The 12,672-nt window shown below is 42.9% G+C and overlaps 1 protein-coding gene across 3 annotated transcripts in view; it reads left to right on the top strand.

The window, feature by feature from the left end:
• Positions 1-12,672, top strand: part of GULP1 (GULP PTB domain containing engulfment adaptor 1) — a 729,290-nt gene that overhangs the window by 300,894 nt on the left and 415,724 nt on the right. For all 3 annotated transcript variants that reach the window (XM_040440801.1, XM_040440803.1, XM_040440800.1), the window contains one exon: positions 6,734-6,826. In XM_040440801.1, coding sequence (XP_040296735.1) covers positions 6,734-6,826 — 93 coding nt within the window. The remainder of the gene's footprint in view (positions 1-6,733; positions 6,827-12,672) is intronic.

The following is a 12,672-nucleotide window of genomic DNA, read 5'->3' as shown; positions in this document are numbered from 1 at the left end:
TCCGTTCCGCAGTTATGCAGAATGGGTGCGGACCCATTCATTCTCTATGGTGCCGGAAGAGATGCGGACAGCACACAGTGTGCTGTCCACATTCATATTTCCGGAGCGCGGCCCCGATCTTCCGGTACGCAGCTCCGGAAAAAAATAGAGCATGTCCTATTCTTGTTCGCAATTGCGGACAAGAATAGGTATTTCTATGGGGGTGCCGGCCGAGGGTATTGCGGATCCGCAATTTGCAGATCCGCAATGCACTACGGACGTCTGAATGGAGCCTAACACAGCAGCACTGTGCTGTCTGAGTGTAAGCTGCAGGAAGACAGTCACCCTCCCTCCCACCTCATCTGGTTTTAAGTCTTTTGAGGGTGGACACATTGTGGCAGGAGGCGTGTCTGGGCTCCTTTCTGCAAGAGTGATGAGCCTGGGCACCTTACTGGCTAATTTGCATACCAAATAAACAGGATTTTCAGAGGATAAAAACATCTATTGCTGGAACAAAAGCACATCTTAAAATAAAGTACTATGTGCTCTTAGGCCATGGCTTTACTTCAATAGTAATTATCCTTGTGACAGATTTCCTTTAAAGCTGACCTACAGCAGTGAAGATAAATGGCTGGGTTGTTATGGAAACCTGAAGTAAAACTGTATGTGGAGGCTGGAGGACCTGCGAGCTTCTATTGGCTGATAAGGGTCATGTGACCAAGCTTCTATTAACTAATGCATTTTTGGGGAATATCTCAGGTACGGTACGTCCTAGAGAGCTGAGACCTGGTCTAAAACCTTCCCAGACACCTGATGTTCCTGTGTGCCAAATTTTGTGACTGTAAATGCGACGGTACGGATTCCTTTAGCGGACATACACACACATACACTCAGCTTTATATATTAGATTTTTTTCAACAAATGATAAAGCATTTCTTTAGACTTAGGGCTCATGCAAACGACCGTATGTATTTTGCCATCCGAAAAACACGGATAAGCAAAATTATCGGATAACATTGATGTGATGTCCGTGTTGCATCCATTTTTTTTGCAAATGCATTGTAACCACGAATGTCCTTGTCCGCAAAATGGACAAGAATAGGAAATGTTCTATTTTTATCGCAGAATAGGCATGCGGACATATGGAAACGGAATGCACATGGAGAGTTTTTCATTTTTTTTAAGCCCCATTGAAGTGAATGGTTCCCGCATTTGAACGGAAACGCAACAAAATACGTTCATGTGCATGAGCCCTTATACTTAGTATTTAACCGCTTGCCGCCACGCTAACGCCGAAAGGCGTCATCGCGGCGGCTCCCCCAGGCTACGCTAACGCCAAATGGCGCCATCTCGCGTGAGCCGAGATTTCCTGTGAACGCGCGCACACAGGCGCGCGCGCTCACAGGAACGGAAGGTAAGAGATTTGATCTCCAGCCTGCCAGCGGCGATCGTTCGCTGGCAGGCTGGAGATGTGTTTTTTTTAACCCCTAACAGGTATATTAGACGCTGTTTTGATAACAGCGTCTAATATACCTGCTACCTGGTCCTCTGGTGGTCCCCTTTGTTTGGATCGACCACCAGAGGACACAGGTAGCTCAGTAAAGTAGCACCAAGCACCACTACACTACACTACACCCCCCCCCGTCACTTATTAACCCCTTATTAGCCCCTGATCACCCCTGATCACCCCATATAGACTCCCTGATCACCCCCCTGTCATTGATTACCCCCCTGTCATTGATCACACCGCTGTAAAGCTCCATTCAGACGTCCGCATGATTTTTACGGATCCACTGATAGATGGATCGGATCCGCAAAACGCACACGGACGTCTGAATGGAGCCTTACAGGGGAGTGATCAATGACTGTGGTGATCACCCCATATAGACTCCCTCATCACCCCCCTGTCATTGATCACACCCCTGTAAAGTTCCATTCAGACGTCCGCATGATTTTTACGGATCCACTGATAGATGGATCGGATCCGCAAAACGCACACGGACGTCTGAATGGAGCCTTACAGGGGTGTGATCAATGACTGTGGTGATCACCCCATATAGACTCCCTGATCACCCCCCTGTCATTGATCACACCCCTGTAAAGCTCCATTCAGACGTCCGCATGATTTTTACGGATCCACTGATAGATGGATCGGATCCGCAAAACGCACACGGACGTCTGAATGGAGCCTTACAGGGGCGTGATCAATGACTGTGGTGATCACCCCCTATAGACTCCCTGATCACCCCCCTGTCATTGATTACCCCCCTGTCATTGATCACACCCCTGTAAAGCTCCATTCAGACGTCCGCATGATTTTTACGGATCCACTGATAGATGGATCGGATCCGCAAAACGCATACGGACGTCTGAATGGAGCCTTACAGGGGCGTGATCAATGATTGTGGTGATCACCCCATATAGACTCCCTCATCACCTCCCTGTCATTGATCACACCCCTGTAAAGTTCCATTCAGACGTCCGCATGATTTTTATGGATCCACTGATAGATGGATTGGATCCGCAAAACACATACGGACATCTGAATGGAGCCTTATAGGGGGGTGATCAATGACAGGGGGGTGATCACCCCATATAGACTCCCTGATCACCCCCCTGTCATTGATCACCCCCCTGTCATTGATCACCCCCCCTGTCATTGATTACCCCCCTGTCATTGATCACACCCCTGCAAAGCTCCATTCAGACGTCCGCATGATTTTTACAGATCCACTGATAGATGGATCGGATCCGCAAAACGCATACGGACGTCTGAATGGAGCCTTACAGGGGCGTGATCAATGACTGTGGTGATCACCCCATATAGACTCCCTGATCACCCCCCTGTCATTGATTACCCCCCTGTCATTGATCACCCCCCCTGTCAGGCTGCATTCAGATGTCCGTATGATTTTTACGGATCCACGGATACATGGATCGGATCCGCAAAACACATACGGACATCTGAATGGAGCCTTATAGGGGGGTGATCAATGACAGGGGGGTGATCACCCCATATAGACTCCCTGATCACCCCCCCTGTCATTGATCACCCCCCCTGTCATTGATCACCCCCCTGTCATTGATCACCTCCCTGTCATTGATCACCCCCCTGTCAGGCTCCATTCAGACATTTTTTTGGCCCAAGTTAGCGGAAATTATTATTTTTTTCTTACAAAGTCTCATATTCCACTAACTTGTGTCAAAAAATTAAATCTCACATGAACTCACCATACCCCTCACGGAATCCAAATGCGTAAAATTTTTTAGACATTTATATTCCAGACTTCTTCTCACGCTTTAGGGCCCCTAGAATGCTAGGGCAGTATAAATACCCCACATGTGACCCCATTTCGGAAAGAAGACACCCCCAGGTATTCCGTGAGGGGCATATTGAGTCCATGAAAGATTGAAATTTTTGTCCCAAGTTAGCGGAAAGGGAGACTTTGTGAGAAAAAAATAAAAAATATCAATTTCCGCTAACTTGTGCCAAAAAAAAAAAAATTCTATGAACTCGCCATGCCCCTCATTGAATACCTTGGGGTGTCTTCTTTCCAAAATGGGGTCACATGTGGGGTATTTATACTGCCCTGGCATTCTAGGGGCCCCAAAGCGTGAGAAGAAGTCTGGTATCCAAATGTCTAAAAATGCCCTCCTAAAAGGAATTTGGGCACCTTTGCGCATCTAGGCTGCAAAAAAAGTATCACACATCTGGTATCGCCGTACTCAGGAGAAGTTGGGGAATGTGTTTTGGGGTGTCATTTTACATATACCCATGCTGGGTGAGAGAAATATCTTGGTCAAATGCCAACTTTGTATAAAAAAATGGGAAAAGTTGTCTTTTGCCAAGATATTTCTCTCACCCAGCATGGGTATATGTAAAATGACACCCCAAAACACATTCCCCAAATTCTCCTGAATACGGCGATACCACATGTGTGACACTTTTTTGCAGCCTAGGTGGGCAAAGGGGCCCACATTCCAAAAAGCACCTTTAGGATTTCACAGGTCATTTACCTACTTACCACACATTAGGGCCCCTGGAAAATGGGGTCACAAGTGACCCCATTTTGGAAAGAAGACACCCCAAGGTATTCCGTGAGGGGCATGGCGAGTTCCTAGAATTTTTTATTTTTTGTCACAAGTTAGTGGAAAATGATGATTTTTTTTTTTTTTCTTACAAAGTCTCATATTCCACTAACTTGTGACAAAAAATAAAAACTTCCACGAACTCACTATGCCCATCAGCGAATACCTTGGGGTGTATTCTTTCCAAAATGGGGTCACTTGTGGGGTAGTTATACTGCCCTGGCATTCTAGGGGCCCAAATGTGTGGTAAGGAGTTTGAAATCAAATTCTGTAAAAAATGACCAGTGAAATCCGAAAGGTGCTCTTTGGAATATGGGCCCCTTTGCCCACCTAGGCTGCAAAAAAGTGTCACACATCTGGTATCTCCGTATTCAGGAGAAGTTGGGGAATGTGTTTTTGGGTGTCATTTTACATATACCCATGCTGTGTGAGAGAAATATCTTGGCAAAAGACAACTTTTACCATTTTTTTATACAAAGTTGTCTTTTGCCAAGATATTTCTCTCACCCAGCATGGGTATATGTGAAATGACACCCCAAAACACATTCCCCAACTTCTCCTGAATACGGAGATACCACATGTGTGACACTTTTTTGCAGCCTAGGTGGGCAAAGGGGCCCATATTCCAAAGAGCACCTTTCGGATTTCACTGGCCATTTTTTACAGAATTTGATTTCAAACTCCTTACCACACATTTGGGCCCCTAGAATGCCAGGGCAGTATAACTACCCCACAAGTGACCTCATTTTGGAAAGAAGACATCCCAAGGTATTCGCTGATGGGCATAGTGAGTTCATGGAAGTTTTTATTTTTTGTCACAAGTTAGTGGAAAATGATGATTTTTTTTTTCTTACAAAGTCTCATATTCCACTAACTTGTGACAAAAAATAAAAACTTCCAAGAACTCACTATGCCCATTAGCGAATACCTTGGGGTGTCTTCTTTCCAAAATGGGGTCACTTGTGGGGTAGTTATACTGCCCTGGCATTCTAGGGGCCCAAATGTGTGGTAAGGAGTTTGAAATCAAATTCTGTAAAAAATGGCTGGTGAAATCCGAAAGGTGCTCTTTGGAATGTGGGCCCCTTTGCCCACCTAGGCTGCAAAAAAGTGTCACACATGTGGTATCTCCATATTCAGGAGAAGTTGGGGAATGTGTTTTGGGGTGTCATTTTACATATTCCCATGCTGGGTGAGAGAAATATCTTGGCAAAAGACAACTTTTACCATTTTTTTATACAAAGTTGTCTTTTGCCAAGATATTTCTCTCACCCAGCATGGGTATATGTAAAATGACACCCCAAAACACATTCCCCAACTTCTCCTGAATACGGAGATACCACATGTGTGACACTTTTTTGCAGCCTAGGTGGGCAAAGGGGCCCACATTCCAAAGAGCACCTTTCGGATTTCACCAGCCATTTTTTACAGAATTTGATTTCAAACTCCTTACCACACATTTGGGCCCCTAGAATGCCAGGGCAGTATAACTACCCCACAAGTGACCCCATTTTTGAAAGAAGACATCCCAAGGTATTCGCTGATGGGCATAGTGAGTTCATGGAAGCTTTTATTTTTTGTCAGAAGTTAGTGGAATATGAGACTTTGTAAGAAAAAAAAATAAAATAAAAAATCAGCATTTTCCGCTAACTTGTGACAAAAAATAAAAAGTTCTATGAACTCACTATGCCCATCAGCGAAGACCTTAGGGTGTCTACTTTCCGAAATGGGGTCATTTGTGGGGTGTTTGTACTGTCTGGGCATTGTAGAACCTCAGGAAACATGACAGGTGCTCAGAAAGTCAGAGCTGCTTCAAAAAGCGGAAATTCACATTTTTGTACCATAGTTTGTAAACGCTATAACTTTTACCCAAACCATTTTTTTTTTTTACCCAAACATTTTTTTTTTATCAAAGACATGTAGAACAATACATTTAGAGCAACATTTATATATGGATCTCGTTTTTTTTGCAAAATTTTACAACTGAAAGTGAAAAATGTCATTTTTTTGCAAAAAAAACGTTAAATTTCGATTAATAACAAAAAAAGTAAAAATGTCAGCAGCAATGAAATACCACCAAATGAAAGCTCTATTAGTGAGAAGAAAAGGAGGTAAAATTCATTTGGGTGGTAAGTTGCATGACCGAGCAATAAACCGCTAAAGTTGTGGAGTGCCGATTTGTAAAAAAGGGCCTGGTCTTTAGGGGGGTATAAACCTGTGGTCCTTAAGTGGTTAAGTAGTCAGATTTACATCAGGACTGGTATATATACTTTTCCTGGGACCTCGACCAGCTTTGTGTTGTTCAGTAAATGTTTTGCATTACTTACAAGTTCTGCCCAGTCCTATCATATACTGTAGATAAATGAAAGGCCCCATTCAATTAAACCATCAAGTCAAGGAGAGGCTCAGCTATTTCTGCAAATACTGTAATAGTGAAGTTTAAAGGCATGTGTGTCAATTCTTTTTATATGTGGTGTGAGGGTCAGGTAAGGTCCAGGTTTGAAGGTGGAATATGGGCCATTGACTACCATGAATTTTATAATTTCTTCATTGAGATTCTAATAAATATTTCAATAATGGCGTTAAGTTCATTATATAGTGAATTAATCCTACAGGATGAAATGATGGACTGTTTTGTTTTTTAATGTTGTATGTGCTTATATTGCAGATTCAGGAACTAGAGACTGAAAATACAGAATTAAAATATAAAGTCAGAGATTTGGAGAACCAGTTAAGAATAAGTGACCCAGGCTCCTCACCTGTAAGGAATACATATTGCTTGCACTTATTTTTCTATGTATATCTGACATACTTTTTTAATACTAAAATAAGAGTGTTTAGTCAAGAAATATTGAAAAATGGACTACATGGAAGTTATTAGAAAAAAAAAAAACATTGATTCTGCTGCAGGGGAAGCAGCTGTCCTACACTTTATAATTAAGTCTGTAACATAAAGGCGGGCGGGGGGTTCACATATTTCTCCTTTTTCAATGTAGTGCCTCCTTCAAGTCTTGATAGGAGCTTGAAGGGGTTAAATCAGGAGACCTCTACCCCCCTTGATAAACACAATGTGCTATCGCTATGCTAAAAAAGAAAGGTAATATGAATCTATGTTCAGAGAAAAATAATAATGAATTTAGGTAAAGTGACATGTTGGTACCTCTTGGAGTACTCATAGACTAGTCAGTAACACGTTGAGGTCAGTGTGGGTAGAGTATGTGCAAATAGAGATGGCCTTGCGGTTCGCCGAATGGGCGAACATATGGAGATGTCTGCCGGCGCCATATTGAGCCAATTGTGACGTTTCAGCACATGGACATACCCCCTACCTTTTAAATAAACCCAATCTGGCCACCATTTTATATTCAGTCTTTTGCCAATGTAAGGGGAAGTTGCTGTGTGGAGTAGGGACAGACTGTTAGGGACACCAAACGCTAGCAAATAAGGCCACAAAAGTCCTTTTAAGGACTGGTATAGGTGTGCTATCGATAGGTGTGACTTACTGAGGGGTGTGATATACTTATAATATACTTTCTAACATAGAAAGTATATTATAGTGCATTTGTATTGTGCAGCAGTTGTGTGCGGTTTTTACTGGTGTGATATACCAGTTGCCCCCCCAAAAAAGTGATTGAAGCAGGGGTGTTATATACAAATAATATACTTTCTATATAGTGCATTTAGGTAGTGCAGCATTTGTCTGCGGTTTTGCAGCGTTACCGCATCTACACAGAGTGAAAAACACTATTTGAACAAATAATTTATACTGGTGTGATTTACCAGTTGCCCCCCAAAAAACTGATTGAAGCAGCGGTGTTATATACCAATAATATACTTTCTATATAGTGCATTTAGGTAGTGCAGCATTTGTTTGCGGTTTTGCTGCGTTACCGCAGCTACACAGAGTGACAAACGCTATTGGAACAAATAATTTCTACTGGTGTAATATACCAGTTTCCCCCAAAAAAGTGATTGAACCAGGGGTGTTATATACCAATAATATACTTTCTATAAAGTTCATTAAAGCAGGGGTGTTATATACAGTTTCAAGAAAAGGTATGTGAACCCTTTGGAATGATACTGTTTTAGACAAAACCTTGAGGAGATCTAAAATAAAAACTCTTGAATGGAAATTAAGTCAAGCTACTAATGAACTGTCTAAATATCAATTATCTATGGCGGATCTAGATGAGGAATGTAAAAGGTTGTATCAGGACAATAGAAATTTACAAACAAACAGAGTTAGATAACCGAGATCTTGCCCCTTTACAATTCAGACAGTCAAAGGATCCTAACAGAGTGAAGGTAAATATTACAGGGGGGAATCAGATGCAGAAAGTAAATATGACAACCCCTTTAAAGGAGAAGAGCTAATGTCTCTGAGAGAACATTCTCTTCCTAAGGCCCCTTTCACACGAGCGAGTATTCCGCGCGGATGCGATGCGGGAGGTGAACGCATTGCACCCGCACTGAATACCGACCCATTCATTTCTATGGGGCTGTGCACACGAGCGGTGATTTTCACGCATCACTTTTGCGTTGCGTGAAAATCGCAGCATGCTCCTCTTTGTGCGTTTTTCACGTAACGCAGGCCCCATAGAAATGAATGGGGTTGCGTGAAAATCGCAAGCATCCGCAAGCAAGTGCGGATGCGGTGCGATTTTCACGCACGGTTGCTAGGAGACGATCGGGATGGAGACCCGAACCTTATTATTTTCCCTTATAACATGGTTATAAGGGAAAATAATAGCATTCTGAATACAGAATGCTAAGTAAAACAGGGCTGGACGGGTTAAAAAAAAATAAAAATCATTTAACTCACCTTAATCCACTTGCTCGCGATGCCCGGCATCTCCGTCTGACTCTTTTACTGTATAGGACCTGTGGAGAGCATTAACTATAGTTTAAGGACCTGGGATGACGTCACTCCGGTCATCACATGGTACGTCACATGATCTTTTACCATGGTGATTCACCATGGTAAAAGATCATGTGACGTACCATGTGATGACCGGAGTGACGTCATCGAAGGTCCTTTAGCCAGGTCCTAAAGAAAAGAATACAGAAGCAGATGCCGGCTGCGCTATCAAGTGGATTAAGGTGAGTTAAATTATTTTTTATTTTTTTTAACCCCTCCAGTGCTATTTTACTTTTCATTCTGTATTCAGAATGCTATTATTTTCCCTTATAACCACGTTATAAGGGAAAATAATACAATCCACAGAACACCGATCCCAAGCCCGAACATCTGTGAAGAAGTTCGGGTTTAGGTACCAAACACGCACGATTTTTCTCACGCGAGTGCAAAACGCATTACAATGTATTGCACTCGCGCTGAAAAATCGCGGGTGTTCCCGCAACGCACCCGCGCATTTTTCAGCAACGCCCGTGTGAAAGAGGCCTAAATTAAAACTGATCTCACCTCCTAGGTCCTCTAAAAGTTCAGTACAGAGAGCTTCTCAACCAATGATAAACACTACTAAAGTGATCAAGTTTCTCAAGGAAACTGTGGGTCAATTTGCTAAAAAGGGATCACCCTCCATAATAAGTAATTTGGAAACAAATTAGGAGGCCATGAAAACTTTACATTTAGAACACGACATACAGAAACTTGAATTTATTACCTGGGTATTCAAACCAAAACAACGGTATTTCTTTAACTCCCTTAGAGATATGGGTAGGGATTCTTGGTCAGAAGTGGTCGCAGAAATAAAAACTGAATTTGGTCCTTATAAGTCGGTTACTGCTGCAAGGAGGGCCTTATTTACCCTGAAATGTAGACCTAATCAAAGTCCCAGGGAATTTTTGTCAGTCCTTAAAAATGCTTATAGTTTGTCCGAAAAAGATCCCAATTTTGAAAGTCATGAATTCATCCAGTTATTTTATGACGCTTTGCCCAATAAAATAAAATAAAAATTTGGCCAGGTATTACCATCCCAGAAAGACTCTGGATTGGTTACTCACCGAGAGTACAACTCTGTATACTGCGATACAAAATTGTGATGAGTCTCCTGATAGGAAATTTTAAAGAGCGAGTGAGGAAATAGCTGAAACTAAAATAAAAAGAGATCAGGGAAAATTTGAGAGCCCAAAAAGGAGTTATGCTGAGGTGGTGAAAACTCCTAGGCCTTCCCAGCCAAATAAAATTCAGCCTAGGTCAGATGGAAATAAGGGCCCAAAAGTTGCTAAAAAGAACCCAAACAACCAGAAGGAGTTTAGAAATAGATGGTTCCCTCCTTTTCAAAGATATCAAAGTAATTATTATAGGGGATATCAACGTAGCCCAGAAAGGGTTCAAAGTGGTTCTGAGTCAGACGGTTCTGGGAGGTCAAAATCCTATCGGTCCCAAAATCAATCTCCCAAAGGTTATGGGAGAAAGAGAAGTGTCCTATATGATCGGATGGATCAAATCCAAAACCAGTTTGGTATGTTGATGCAGCGGATGGAGGAATTGTCTAAAACCATCACTGCTAACCCTAAAAATCCTTTTTTAGGGGCAACCCCTCCTGTAGAGAGTCCTCCCCAAATATAGAGGGGGAGAAGCAGGTAAGTATGTCAAATGTTGCAGAGGCTGATGACTTAAATCTATGTAAAATGGATCAATCTAATATAAATTGTCCTTCCCCATAAAAGGAATTTAACCCTTACAAAGCCATATGGCAAGGTGGAGGGGAAACCTGTTTGTTCTGTCTTACAGCCCACAAAGTCTTCAGCTGCGCAGATGAAGGCATACGATCCTGCTAATAAAAGGAAGGAGGAGGAGTCGAGGACAAGTATAACTGCCAAGCAGGAAAACTATTTCATTCCAAATAATCGTTCCAAATATCTTTGTTCCATGCAGGAAATAGAAAATAGATATATGAAAGTGGAATTATTTGATAATTTCCCACCTATAATAGCCTTGATAGATACAGGTAGCCAAGCAACTTTATTATCTCTAAAGTACTTCCAACAATTACAGGATGTATCTTCTGAGAGGTAGATGAAGTTAAAATGTTTTAATGATAACCTGGTAAGTGTATCTGGCAATGCCCTCAAAGTTATAGTGTCACGGCCATGGCTATGACCGTGACTCCTTAACCGCATGCGGTTGCCTGCGGTTTGTTTTTGGTAGTTCAACCACAGGTGAGGGCTACTTGTGTGTTGCCTCACTTGTGGTTGCCGCGGGCAACATGTGGTTGGAGATTGTCGCAGATAGCAGCCTGAGCTGGTGTTAGGCAGCTTGCGGCATCTTCATGCGGTTACACCTAGCAACCTTTATGTTAGGTGTGTGTGTGTATGTTATGCACGTTGTATGTATTGTGTGCACTTCCCGTTTAAGTGGTGTTTTTCCCTTCTGTGGTGTTGGAAGGGTTAACTCCCTTCCCAGTGTGCGTCACTGGGTGTGTCTGACTGTGGGTGTGGCTACTTGGCCTATAAAGCCTCTCACTTTTACATGGCTCAGGAGGTTGCTTCAGTCATGCTGGCTGGAGCAGCCTCCTGTGTTTCTTCCTGCCTGTGAGAGCCACCCCTGTGGTCATAAAAATATTGTCGTTATGTTTATGTCTTCTTGTATGTCATGTTGTATGTGATGTTCTGTTGGGACCTTCCTTGTTACTTTGTGCAGTTTACGGTTCTGGATTCCTGTTGCACAGGGATCCAGTCAGCAAGGCTGTGGCAGGTTGTTGGAACTTCTAGTTCGCCTGCCATACCCGTAAAGCTGTTTGTGTTCCCCTTTTTCCCAACAGCTTGGCCAGTGAGACTCCTGCTCCTCCGCGTCTAGGAGGAGTAGGTCGTCTTACCCTGACTACTAGCGCAGGGACCGGACGGAGGGTGAGTTAGGGATCCGAGGTTCCTGCGCATGGGTCCTCCTACCTTTAAGGTCGGCCCATGCAGTTAGGAGTTAGGGTCAGGGTAGGGACGCTGTTAGGAGGTGACCTGCTCCCTATCCTGTTCTCCTGGCCGAGTAGGCCAACAGCATCTGGCACCGCACGGCTGAGGATTTCCCCCATCCTCAGCCGTGACATATAGGTAAAGGCTTGGCTGGATTTTAAAGTAGGAAACAAAGTAATTAGCCACCCCACATTGATCGTGGAAATGCCCATAGATCGATTGATTATTGGTATCGATTTCCTGAAAAGATTAAGCCCAGTTATTGATTTTGTTAACAAGGTGATATGGTCCCAAGTGAGGATGCCCATTAAGTCTGGGCACTTCAAAACTTTAGAAGTTTTGTACAGGTTGAGAAAATCATTGTTGAAAAGGCCCATCAACCCCTACTATATATACAGAGTGATAAAATTAGGGATGGTAACTTGTCTAACAGCAGGATCACTGCTTGGACCTTGTCTTTACAAGAATGGCCATTGGAAGTTCGGTATAAGCAAAATAAAAAGTGTCCAGTAGCCCAAGGACTTGCTGAACTGCATGACTGCGCCGCTCATTCTCATAAAGAAGAGCTGGTAGATGATTTTCTAGAGGAACAAAATTCTTCCCCTTACAAAGTATATGACGAAAACTATTGCTCTCTAGTCCCCTATGTGTACATAGATTGTTGTGCTTACCACACCACTGTAGGGGATGAAAAAAAACTAGTGGCAGGAATTGGCATTACTTGGATAGATGAGT

The sequence above is a fragment of the Bufo bufo genome, chromosome 7, assembly GCF_905171765.1.
Source record: "Bufo bufo chromosome 7, aBufBuf1.1, whole genome shotgun sequence".
NCBI lineage: Eukaryota > Metazoa > Chordata > Amphibia > Anura > Bufonidae > Bufo > Bufo bufo.
Note: the sequence above shows the minus strand (reverse complement) of the source record. Positions and strands in the feature narration are given on the sequence as shown.